The sequence below is a fragment of the Diachasma alloeum genome, unplaced genomic scaffold (assembly GCF_001412515.2).
Source record: "Diachasma alloeum isolate Michigan unplaced genomic scaffold, Dall2.0 Dall_scaffold_59282, whole genome shotgun sequence".
Taxonomy (NCBI): Eukaryota; Metazoa; Arthropoda; class Insecta; order Hymenoptera; family Braconidae; genus Diachasma; species Diachasma alloeum.
Window position 1 is genome coordinate 8556 of NW_021683369.1, and position 13919 is coordinate 22474.

The window sequence follows — 13919 nt, forward strand, 5'->3', positions numbered from 1 at the left end:
ATAGTCTCATGATAGTGAAGTTTCAGAGATATTCAGTTCAACTTCTTGACGGATTTCAATTTTTTCAAATACTCGTCTCAACGGTCACTATGACAGATCAATCAAAATATATATACAAAGTTTTCGAGATATATTCCTTTTTCCTTTTTTTTTCTCTTCTTGTTACAATTTAAGGACAAATACAAAAAGAAATAAAATAATTGCTCATTTTATATTATCATTCACTTGTGCTGCTGGAAGAAAAATTATCTTAACTTTTCTGGTTATCTTTCCCGATGATGAGAAATTCACAAGGGTGATGTTTGTCCTCCAGGAATTTCATGTTCAAAACGCCCTCATTGGCAGCTTGTTGGAATGAATTCAGCTCTTCTTGTTCCTCTAATAATCTACAAGAAATCCTGCCTGGTAACCAAATGGTGAACTTGTTTTTCAAGACGACCAATGCTTTTGTTCCATACCGCGTGTTTGCGAACCTGATTTCAGTGATTTTGTAGAGCTTCTTCATCTTGAGCTCATCAATTTTCTTCATAGGCAAAAAGGAGCTCTCCTGAAGAGCAATTTTATTTAGTCCATCGCAGAAAGATGTATCACGCTTCCTTTTCATAGTAGCCATTCTGTCTAGGAATCATGAAAATTAGTCAAAAAATTTTCAATTCGAGAAATGAACAGAATCATTCAAAGTCTTCTGTGAGATGAGTAAAATACTTAATTTCGATGAATGAAAGAATAAATATCTACCTCTCGTATTCGATGAAAAATAATTCAGAGTTAACGGATGGAAATTATTAACTTTTAGTGGACGATTCACCCTCAAAGACTTTTGTAGCGAAACTGAGTAATGATTTGGGACAGAGGCTTTTTATAAGCTCTAGACTACATTCTAGAAAATTCAATATGACGTAGAAAATCGTGCTTCCAACGAATGTCAACATCAGCTCGAAGCTCAGAGAATGTTTCTAGAAGCTTTACATGTACAAATTACGTCTTCAAACAACACAAAAATCTAAAGAATCGAAGAATGGAAGAAATTACGTGAATAATTCATAATTACGTAGGCTAAAGTTTTTATGGAAATTTCTCGTTTTGTCAAGTTCCAGCAATGATGAACTAATAGAAAACAGTTCTTAAAACGATTGCCAACGCTGATTCGAAGCTTATAGAATATTTCTAGAAAGTCTATACGTAAAACTTACGTTTGTTAATAACATGCAAAATCCAAGAATTTGAAGAATGGGAAAAGAATTTGAGAATTTACAATTACGTAAGCTAATTATTACGTAGAGTTTTTATGGACATTTTCTGTTCCATCAAGTTTCAGTAATCAATAATTTTGGGAATTATTTACCACTTTTTGACCTTGATTTGCGAACATTCCAGAAAAGCCATCCTTATAAATACGGAGGTTCAGAGTTCGCTGTCAGTCATTCGTGGAGCACAGTCCATTGATATTACATATTCTGGTATGATCAATTCTCCTGGTTTAAGTTCTTGTTGTGATTTTATCACTAAACAACGCAAATTCACCCTCTAGTGACTATAAATAATACTCGAATTTCTACAGCAATTCATGATTTGTTCTCGAATCGTTTTTGGACCATTTTTCAAAGGTTCCAGAATCTTTCAGAGAATTCTAGAATCTTCGAAAGAGATATAACAATGCTTGAAAAATTAAACAGTTTTCTTAATGATTTTCGATTTCCTAAGAAATACATCAATCAAAATTACATAAACTTATTGAATTCTTACTCTGAATTTTTAGAACAATGGATGTGAGAACATGTTCGAGGGTAATTAGAATCTTCGAGACTGCATGCAGGAATGCATCTGCTTGTGAAACTGAGCATTGGATAACATGGTGTAATTATTACATCAATCTCTACCGAAAGCTACTTAAAAACGGTAACCTTTCTGCGAGTGATAAACGGAGGTTAGAAATAACAATTGTATCAATCGATGCCTGTGTGTGCTAAACTGAAATTGAAGAGATTACGACATGTTGGAGAAATTGGGAATTCTTCTCGAACTAAAATAGAACAAAGAGTGACATGGAGAGACATGGAATCTGTGTTTAATGGTAGAATACGCACAGGTGCAGTGATCAACTTGAGTCAGAAAAATCTCAAACCCTTTTTGAGAGACGCAAGAACTTTGGTAGTCCGTCGCCTGAAAAATATCTCGACAGAACAGGGAAATTTAAAGGTTAATGGTGTATTAGCAGCAAACTTTCAAGTATTAAAAGACGGTGAAACTATACACCGTATAGTCGTATTGAAGTATTTTGTTTCTTATATAGAAACAATGTCGTATTGAAGTATTTTGTTTCTATATAAGAAACAAAATACTTCAATACGAAGAATCAGATTATCCTACCAACTACAAATATTAAACAATGGTTTAACGAAAATCTCATTGAAAAATTAATCGAGAAGGTTGAAGACTTTCAAGAACGTGACTCTGGGTGGAGTCTTACAGAAATAATTTATCTCATGATCAATATTAACCGATACATTCCACTCATCGCTGGAGTAAATACTTATATACCACTACCAAAAAAAATTCAATGGAAGAAAGCAGTTGTGAACGTGAAAAATAATAATGATGAATTTTGTTTTCTGTGGTCTGTAGTGGCCGCGCTCTATCCCGCAACGACACATGCTGATAGAGTTAGCTCCTATCTTCATTATTCCTCAGTCACATTACCTGGTCAAGATGCTAAACTCACTTATACAGGGATTGATTTTCCAGTGAAATTTAAAGATGTCCCAAAATTCAAGCGTATAAATCATCTATCAATAAATATTTACGGTATTCAGAATGAAGAAATTGTTCCTTTGTATTTAAGTAAACATGAGTCTGATCAGCCGACGATTCATCTACTGCTGTACAGTAGTCGCACATATCTAGCGCCTGACATGCAACCCATTTATCACTTTGCTCATATCCGTAATTTGTCTCGTTTATTAAGATCACAAGTTTCACATCATGAGCATCCTATGTGGTTTTGTGATCGTTGTTTGGGGCACTTCTCCATTAGAAAATCGTTCCATGATCACCAAAAAGATTGTTTCAATATTAACGAGTGCAAAATGGTACTACCAACGGAGGAGAAAAAAATTTTGAGTTTCAAGAATTACAAGTTCAGAGAGATGATACCATTTGTCATATACGCTGATCTTGAATGTATTCTTCAGTCAACTGGAGATGAATCTTTCACTCAAAAGCATATTCCATCCAGTGGTGCGTTTTATTTGCACTGTTCTTTTGATGATAGACGATCGGGATTCAAGATTAAACGTGGTTCTGATTGTATCGATTGGTTTATCAACGAATTGCAACGAATAGCTCATGAGGTTGACGTTGTTTGAGCATAAACGTTGAAATGGAGTCACTCACAGCTGAACAAATCGTAAAATACAAAACAGCACGCAACTGTGATATCTGTGAGAAACCTTTTACTGAGAATGCCGTAAAACATCGTGATCATTGCCATTTTACTGGTAAATATCGCGGTCCGGCGCATCCTCAATGCAATGTAAATTATCAGAATTCTCGAACTATCCCAGTAGTATTCCATAACCTCTCTGATTATGATTCACATTTTTTTATTAAAGTCTTAGCTACAAAATATCCAGGCTCATTACATTTACTCCCACTGAATAAAGAAAAATATATTGCTTTTACAAAACGAGTTGAAGCCACTCAAGTTAGTTGGCGATTCATTGATTCATTTAGATTTATAGCGAGCAGCTTAGATGAATTGGCTTCGTATTTGAATGATGGAGATAAACATAACTTTTCAGTCGTGTAATAATGACATAGAGAAATTTCAACTTTTAACCAGGAAAGGAGTATTTCCCTATGAATACATAGATAATTGGGATAAACTTAAAGAAACAGAGTTACCGCCAAGAGAAAAATTTTATTCAAAATTGAATAATGAGGACATTTCCGTGGAGGATTATGCGCATGCACAAAAAGTCTGGGATATTTTTAATATCACGTCATTGGGTGAATATTCCGATTTATATTTGAAGACGGATGTCTTGCTTTTAGCAGATATTTTCCAAAATTTCAGACGCAATTGCTTATCAGTATACAAACTTGATCCTCTCTATTATTTCACAGCACCTGGTTTGGCTTTTGATGCCATGCTCAAATGCACGGATGTTAATCTTGAATTGGTTACTGATATTGAAATGCATTTATTTATTGAGAAAGGTATCCGTGGAGGAGTGGCGCAATGTTCCAATCGATACGGTTGTATTAACAACAAATATATAATGATAATTTTGATTCAGAGAAAGAAATGTCTTATTTAATGTACTTTGATGTGAACAATCTTTATGGAGCAGCTATGTCTCAATATTTACCCTATGGATCATTCGAGTGGATTGATCCATCATTGATCGATATTAACAATATTCCTGATGATTCACCTACAGGATACATACTTGAGGTTGATTTAGAGTACCCTGAAGAGCTCCATGATTCATATAAAGACTTACCGCTTTTTCCAGAACACTTTGTCCTACCACAGAAGAAAATTTCGAAATTAATGACGACCCTATTACCGAAGAAATATTATGTGATACACTACAAAAATTTGAAGCAATGCCTTAAATTGGGAATGCTTTTGAGGAGAATTCATCGCGTCTTGAAATTTTCCCAATCAGCTTGGTTAAAACCATACATTGATTTGAATACAGAGTTACGAAAAAAATCAACCAATGAGTTTGAGAAGAATTTTTTCAAATTAATGAATAATTCAGTGTTTGGGAAAACTATTGAAAATGTGAGGAAATAGAAAGACGTAAGACTAGTAACGAAGTGGGATGGAACGTATGGAGCTAAAGCCCTGATTGCTCAACCAAATTTTCATAGTTGCACTAGATTCGATGAAGATCAAAATTTAGTCATCATCCAATTAAATCGCAATGAAATATATTTCAATAAACCCATCTATGTTGGATTTTCTATCCACGACTTATCAAAGACATTCATCTATGATTTCCATTATGAATATATCAAGAACACATTCACTAATCGTGCGAAATTGTTGTACACTGACACAGATAGCCTCTTGTATGAATTCAATGTTCCAGATATTTATGAATATATCAAACGTGATATTTCCAAGTTTGATACGATACTATCCTGAAAATAATGAATATAATATTCCACGAATGAATAAGAAAGTCCTGGGTTTGATGAAAGACGAATGCAATGGAAAAATTATGAGCGAATTTGTCGGTCTTCGAGCAAAATCTTATATTTTGACGATTCACGGGGAAATGAAAGAAAAAAAGCGCGCCAAAGGTGTCAAAGGTTCCGCTTTAAAAACTATCACGTTCGATGAATATAAAGATTGTCTTTTCAATAATGAGAGTTTGATTAAATCCCAATATTTGATTAAGAGTAAAAAACATGAAGTCAAGACCATTCACCAACGGAAATTAGCATTAAGCTGGAATGATGATAAAAGAATACTCTGTTCTAATACTACTGATATTGCACCGTATGGTTATAGAAAGTGAAAAAAAATGCTATATTGTTTATCAATATTATCTTTTATTATAATATTCAACAAATTACATGTATCATTATGTTGCAATGAAAATACATATATTTAAAATTATAAATCGCTCTTATCAATCCAACTATTGTGAGAATCATCGAATCCAAGCCATTTTACAAAAATTTTATCACCATGCCTTGTGAGTACTTTTTCCACAAGATAGACATCTGGATGCGTTACTTTCGTTAATTCCTCTTGATAGAATCCACCTTCGATAGGTTTCTCCTCATAATCGATGAGCTTATAAGTCACAGGTTTGGTATGTATAACTTTACTTATCGTGAATATCTCTGTTGACCAGTTGGGTGTATAACCTTTTTCAAAAATATTCTTATATTTGCTGACGCGGACTTTATCTCCAACTTTGAACTTGATTCTCTTCGTGTGAGGAGCTTTGAGTTTTCCATAAACATGATGTAAGCGGTACTTCTCATCTGCAACAGTGACATCCTTTGGTTTCATACGGATTGTGCGATGTTTGCTGTCATTATAAGACTGAACAAGATTCTTAACAATTGGGATCCACTTGTATGTTCCTTGTAAACTGAATTGCTTCCACATTTTTTCTTCCAGCGTACGGTTGAATCGCTCACAAATAAATGCTTTTAAATTACTAAATGTTGAATACATAGTANTAAATATAATATTCCACGAATGAATAAGAAAGTCCTGGGTTTGATGAAAGACGAATGCAATGGAAAAATTATGAGCGAATTTGTCGGTCTTCGAGCAAAATCTTATATTTTGACGATTCACGGGGAAATGAAAGAAAAAAAGCGCGCCAAAGGTGTCAAAGGTTCCGCTTTAAAAACTATCACGTTCGATGAATATAAAGATTGTCTTTTCAATAATGAGAGTTTGATTAAATCCCAATATTTGATTAAGAGTAAAAAACATGAAGTCAAGACCATTCACCAACGGAAATTAGCATTAAGCTGGAATGATGATAAAAGAATACTCTGTTCTAATACTACTGATATTGCACCGTATGGTTATAGAAAGTGAAAAAAAACGCTATATTGTTTATCAATATTATCTTTTATTATAATATTCAACAAATTACATGTATCATTATGTTGCAATAAAAATACATATATTTAAAATTATAAATCGCTCTTATCAATCCAACTATTGTGAGAATCATCGAATCCAAGCCATTTTACAAAAATTTTATCACCATGCCTTGTGAGTACTTTTTCCACAAGATAGACATCTGGATGCGTTACTTTCGTTAATTCCTCTTGATAGAATCCACCTTCGATAGGTTTCTCCTCATAATCGATGAGCTTATAAGTCACAGGTTTGGTATGTATAACTTTACTTATCGTGAATATCTCTGTTGACCAGTTGGGTGTATAACCTTTTTCAAAAATATTCTTATATTTGCTGACGCGGACTTTATCTCCAACTTTGAACTTGATTCTCTTCGTGTGAGGAGCTTTGAGTTTTCCATAAACATGATGTAAGCGGTACTTCTCATCTGCAACAGTGACATCCTTTGGTTTCATACGGATTGTGCGATGTTTGCTGTCATTATAAGACTGAACAAGATTCTTAACAATTGGGATCCACTTGTATGTTCCTTGTAAACTGAATTGCTTCCACATTTTTTCTTCCAGCGTACGGTTGAATCGCTCACAAATAAATGCTTTTAAATTACTAAATGTTGAATACATAGTAATACCATTATCTTCCATCAGTTTCTTGAATTCAGTGTTGTAGAATTCTTTTCCGCGGTCCACATGCAATTTTTGTGGTTTACGCCCTTGCTTCAGCACGAACTTCATGGCATTCGTCACATCTTTTCCATTTTTCGTTTTAGTTGGTACAGCCCAGGCATACTTTGAAAAAATATCAATAACTGTTAGAAAATATTTGTAACTCTTGTTTTCACGAGCATATGCAGTCATGTCAACAAGATCAGCCTGCCAAGTCTCATCCAGTCCGCGCACATCAACATGCCGTCGTGAATAATTTCTTCGAGCTGGTCTATGAAGCTCCTCAACTACTACCGCTTTTTTGTTCATTCTCCAATGCAATTAAACGTTTATCCAAGTTAGAAATTATTTCAGAATTACGCAACGCCAAGTCTTGATTTGTATCATCTTGAATTCTTTTCAATTGTTTCGTGATCATTGGTTGCAGACCATCAAGGATTGACTGAATCTGACGTGAGACAGATTCTTTCAATGTTGTTAGTTCGTCACTCAAATGCCTAATGGTCTTTCAATGATCAACCAACCATTCTTGTACTTCCTCTTCATCTACACGTTTTTGTCTCATAGTCGCCGAAAAATTTTCTTGAAATGATTGGATCATTATTTGAATTCCATCAATTCTCCCACCCATAGATCCAGTGACATTATATATAAGACGAATCTCCTCTCTCATCATATTACGCATTATTTTCAAGGAAACTGCATCATAGTCCTCTACAGAATCAGCTAAATTACACAGTCTGCGATGATCCATATCATAGTGTCCATCGGAAGTAACTTTAAAACCTTCTCCTGGAGGACCCCGACTATCAGAAGTCCTGACAACACTCTTACTCAACTGACGTCCAAACACATCAACACTCATAATTGAATGATGAATTATCATTGCCACAGTCTAATAAATAATGCCGGCCTCACGCAATTCTTCCATTATTGACATAATTTCATTGGTGTGACTGATCTTTCCAGCTGATTGTGATGCCATAAGCAATCGGAGTCCTATCCACCAACTCATTTGGATCATCCTAATATACATAGTCCATTTCTTTAGGTTTTATTGATGCAATCATATGATGAGGAAGAGCTGTTCCAGTTTTCTTGGAGTCAATAAGATTTGCGATAATGTTGTGATATTTCATGCTGCTGCTTGTTCGAATAGCTCCACTAGGCTTGTACCACATTCGATGAGCATTTGTACTCCGTATGATATTACCGTAAGTATGTTTATCAGTTTCGGTTATGAGACTCATGTTAGGTGACTTCTTAAAGATCAATTCAATTAGACCAGGAGTTAATGTATATTTCTCACCCTTAAGGTTCATTAAATTTTCATGAAAAGTGACCACAGAATCAACAATCTTCATATTGTTTTTCAAAGAACGAACACCATATTCTGTATCCAAATCAGTCTTCTCACGCTCTGTATCGTATCGATCTAAATATGTTTGAAGAAGCTTTTGTGAAGCTATAGGGGATTCCTCCTTATTTGATGAAATACGATCAGCTGGAGTTATAGTTGTTATGTCCTATCAATGTTACTAGGAGGACAGTGGCGCCTTTTTGAAATAACGAGCGCCAAACTTCGAAATGTGGATCCGTTAGCCGCTAAACCTTTGATGAGGACTCCATCGATGTTGACTCGTTCATTTTTGGATAAATGGGTTGAAGGTTTATTCCAGAATAAATCAAAAACACCAGTGCTTAGGAAAGCACATCAACACTATTTATTTCAAACTTCTGATTTAAACTTGAAAACTTTGGTAGACAAATACACTTGATAAAACCTTTATGGAAAACTTTAAGAAAAACTAATCGAAGAGAGAAGCTGGAAAAGTTGTCGGAACAACAGCCACGATGGGACTAATTCTATCTTAAACTTAAAATCTAATTGTTGAGTCCATACACCCCTACTAGACCAAAAGTTGCACGCGCAATCTTGGCCCGGTGGAAAGGGAAGAGGGGTAACTTAAAAGAGAAATCGGGAAGCAAAAGAGGGAGAAAGGGAAGCGTGTGACATCAACAGTTTTCCCTCTTGAGGGGTCTCAGGCCCTTCAGCTCCGCGATACAATGAACAAAGGAGAAATCAACATTCAACACGTGTGGAACATGTGAATCAGAGAGACTTTCTAAATATCTCAGAACCGAGATTTAACAATTTTACGACCGTGACCGTCGAGTTTATTTTCTCTTTAAATTTCAGAATTTCAAGAAAAGTATTGTTGTGAGGAATTTTGGAGAGCTATAAATATACGAAGTAAACTCAAGTACTTGACATTTATTATTTCCGGCAACGGTTTTTCTCACGCCTGCGAAGTTGTTTTTCGTCCCTTGTTCACTGTCCTTTCATTCTCGAATTTTTTCAGTATTTGAAGATTCTACGTTATTTAATTAATTTTCAATATTAATTTGAATATCGCCGACAAAGATAGCTGATCAATGCTACCAACCATGAAAATCAGCGTCAAGACATCATACATAGTTTTTATTGGGGATATTTTTTTCACAGGGGTGCTTGTAAATGTGCTATCGAAATCAGGTGAGAGTTCTTCCAGAGATTCATATTGAGAAGGACTCTCATAGTCATCATCCATATCTTTCTGCATTCGAACAGGAGTACCAACTATTCTCCTCTTTCTTCGCTTCTTATTTGAAGATTCTTTCATTACCGATTGATCCACCAATTTCTCGAGCGGAGTTATTACTGGTTTGAGTACTTTACTCATAACTTTCTCAGTGGTTTCTCTACCCAATTTAATCATTTTATGCTTGCGGCGAATGGTATCACTCGCTTGAGTGATATTCCGCAAAATATTCGTCTCTTTCTTCAAATTTTCGCTTTGCATGTTAACACTTGTGTAGTCATAAAACAACTATTCTCAATTCCTTTGAATACTGTATATTTATCTTTTCATGAAGCAATCGAATCCTTTTCGATACCGACCCTCATTGAGTTCACTATCTTTGTCAATTACTATGGAATNTGTGTTCACTATCTTTGTCAATGACAACGAAACTATATTTGCTTTCATTCCAGCATTTCGCACACAAATCTTTGAATTCTGTGAAGGACATGTCAGTATTAACGTGATCCTCATAGATGTGCTTCAAATTCATCTCGTCTTGCCGGAAAAGTATCAGTAAATTTGTGTTGTCACGCACAAGATGTTTTGGTATACGAGCATATGTTTGACATAGATAGAAACTATCAACATCCCTATGTCGCCCCATACAGAAAAATGCTCGCATATTATCTTGTTTTTCACATGCCACATCATCAAAAATCATGATAGAATTTGGTCAAGTGTTTTCTGGTCTAATAACTTCATCGTGTTCACTATACGCAAAATAGCCTTATTCCCTTTCTGCCAGAAAGTAAACGTTTGAGAAATTGATATTTTGGTTGATTTAAAGATTTTGAATATACTGTAACGTGTTATTTTATTTCGACCGTTCAACGGTGAAATTTACCATCCAGACGAGAAGTCATCACTGCGAAGCGAGAGTCAAAAGGGTTTATTTGGGGTTATGATTAATGCTTTGTTTTTTTTTTGTTATTGTATCGAGCCACATATAGGGACTTCGGCAGCCTCGGACGTCGGGTCTCCAGGGAGCTGGAAAGGGGGAAACTCCAGAAAGTCATTATGTGGTAAAAGAGCTGCTTTTGTATTTGGATCGAGTTCCCGCGTTGGAGGGATAGCTCGAGTGCAGTTCACCGGCGGCGCCACTTGTCGGAGGTGACGGGACGAAGGCGGTTATCGGCCGAGATTTGCGAGGCCATTTTGGATCTCCACGCCTAACCGGAAGTGATGGTTTAGGCAGTGCGAGAGAAATTACCGGACTGACGTTAGACGTCCGGTAATGATATGAGTGTCTATTGGAGGATAAGTTTGGTTTGGTTGGGGTTACAACCAATCCGAGCGGCTCATGGAACGGCCCTAGCCAATGGGGTTCGATTGGCGGGAAGTGTCCCGAACGCATGGGAGAAGCGTGGGTTTTAGCCTCACTTCTCGTTTGGGTGGCGAACGAGCTGTTGTTCTGTGGAGAACCTCTTGCTGGTGGAGCAATTCGTCTTGTTGTGGACACCAGCGTTTACGGGATTTGAAGTATTTGGAGAATCTTTCGCCTTGGCTCCTGGACTAGACTCGTTGGAGATTGTGGTGAGCGGAAGAAGAGTTCCAGAAATGTTATTGCGTATTTGTGTTATATCGACAACGATTAGAATTCGCTCGTTCGCTTTTTGACGATGCTTAGCGTCGGGCGAAGTGACGCCATTAGAGTCTTTTGATTTTCGGGGCGAGTTCTTATCGTCTGTTCGGCAGAGGTTAGCTCTTTTGTATAATTTAATTTGGACGTATGATTTTGATATTATATTGTGATTTGAGATGTTCGATTTTCTCGGGAATTCAGTGGTTTCTCTGAACGGATTTTGACTCTCGTTTCAACGGTTTGGTTGCCGATCGGATGAGGAATCGGTCGAACAAATCCTTTGGAATAATTTATTCAGTTTTGAAATTAAGTCTGAGAACTACATTGATATTCGAAATTTTAGGTAATTACTTTTGTTTTCGATATTTAAAGTTGTCGTATCATTTCGTCATCGCATCGGCAGTTGAAATTGTAGCGTCTTGTCGACGCTCGAGTTATCCGTATTTGACCTCGATTGCGGTCACCTTTTGTATTGCCTGTTCTGAGGCAATTTCAGTTGCCGCTGTCGATGTCAGTCACCTCTTCGATTTGGGATATTTTGACATTTTATTCTATTGGAAAATTAACCTCCCATTCAGTGATATTATTTGACTTTATTTTCGGTAGTCATTTCTATATTTTGACTTTATTCATGATTTCGTAATTTTGACTGAACTTATTCTTTGACTGACTAGTATTTTATTATTTTGGACCAATCATTGGTTAGGGATTTTCTAGTGTATCGAGTCTTTAGCTTTTGTTGAATATCTGTGTTATTAATTTTCTGAGGGGTGATTTGAATTGAAATGAACAAGGGGGTTTATTGAATAAATTATTTATTCCCCGGATTATTGCATTTTTAGATAATTTGTTAGATAAGAAAACCAAGTCATTTCGGAAACTCCAGAACAACCATTTGTATCGAGAACCCAGCCGCCACCGCGGTTGTCTGAACTGTCGGAGGTTGTTCTTTCGTCTCAAGTAATTGTCGATTTGATTTGTCGTTTGAATTGCACGGTTCACTGGCGCCCAACTTTCTTTTCGTTGTTTGGTCGCTGAGGGCTGCGTATTTTTCGCCGTCCGCAGAGGTAAGAAAATACGTCACAATACATAGATATTCTTAAATTTTAAACCATTAGGATTAACTATGAGAGCCAGTAGAGCGTTCGTCTTTCCACAATTTGTGGGTCCACAGATAACTGCTCGTACACTACTAGGTAATAGAGGCCCATGACGCTTTTTCTCACTCTTCTTTTGCATCAGGTTGTCGAAATTCATTATTGGGAATTGTGTATTATGCTTCTTGAATTTCATGATTAATGACTGATCAGAAATCTATATATATTGCTCATTTATAGATATCGGTGCCATTCACTCGCTAGTAGTTGACGTTGGATCATCATCACAACCACCCTGTCTTAAAAGCGTACACATGTTCAATCATGTCTCAGCGAATCATTTAGTTCCATATCCCTTCATGTTCTAGCAATGACTGGCACACACACTTATAAATACACACTATTTATCCCATCACTCATCAGTTCTTATTTGAACATAAAAGGATACAAACGCAAAAGAGGGCGTCAAGGTAGAAGTTTAGTGAACAGTCTCATCAACAAACTTCCTGTTGAATTACATATACCAGGCTATCAATATTGTGGTCCTGGGACAAAATTACAGAAACGATTGAAGCGGGGCGATCCTGGAATGAATCCACTTGATGCAGCCTGTAAAGAGCACGATATAACCTACTCGAAAAATCGAGATAACCTAACTGCACGACACGAAGCGGATAAAATTCTTACGGAGAGAGCTTGGAAACGAGCTTTTTCGAAGGATGCAAGCTTGGCTGAAACAGCTGCTGCTTGGGGTATAGCCAATACCATGAAAGCAAAAACCTCTCTCGGAATGGGCATAAAAAAGAATTCGTGGCGGAGGGGTTGAGAGAAGGAAGACGAGAAGAAGGAAACGTGGTGGCGTCATAAAGAAGAAGAAGATCTCCTTGAGACAAATTATTCGAGCTGCTATGACTTCCATGCGNAAGGTCTCCTTGAGACAAATTATTCGAGCTGCTAAGACTTCCATGCGTCCAGGAAGCGACGCTATCAAATCGGCTCTCAAAGGGGCACGTGAAGCAGTGAAAGAAGTTGGTGGTAGAAAGCGAGTGCAATCCCCTCGTATCTTACCTGTACCAGCCAAAATCGGGGGTGTATTACCCTTCCTCATACCTCTTTTTGCCGGTTTAAGTGCCACTGGAGCATTGGCAGGTGGTACTGCGGGCATTTCAAAAGCCATTAATGATGCTAATGCAGCTAATAAAGCACTACAAGAGAGTATAAGACATAATCAAACAATGGAGGCGATTGCATTGGGCAAGGGTTTATACTTGAAACCTTATAAAAAAGGCTTAGGTCTCCATTTAAAAAACGCATAAAGCTACC

At 36.6% G+C, this 13919-nt stretch overlaps 1 protein-coding gene across 1 annotated transcript; it reads right to left on the reverse strand.

Moving 5' to 3' along the window:
* Window positions 1–250: 250 nt before the first annotated feature.
* LOC107047484 lies at window positions 251–6136 on the reverse strand. Its single transcript, XM_015270256.1, has 2 exons — window positions 5707–6136; window positions 251–618 (listed from the first exon to the last, which is right to left on the reverse strand). The coding sequence occupies exons 1-2, from the start codon at window positions 6134–6136 to the stop codon at window positions 251–253; spliced, it is 798 nt and encodes a 265-aa protein (XP_015125742.1).
* Window positions 6137–13919: the final 7783 nt, after the last annotated feature.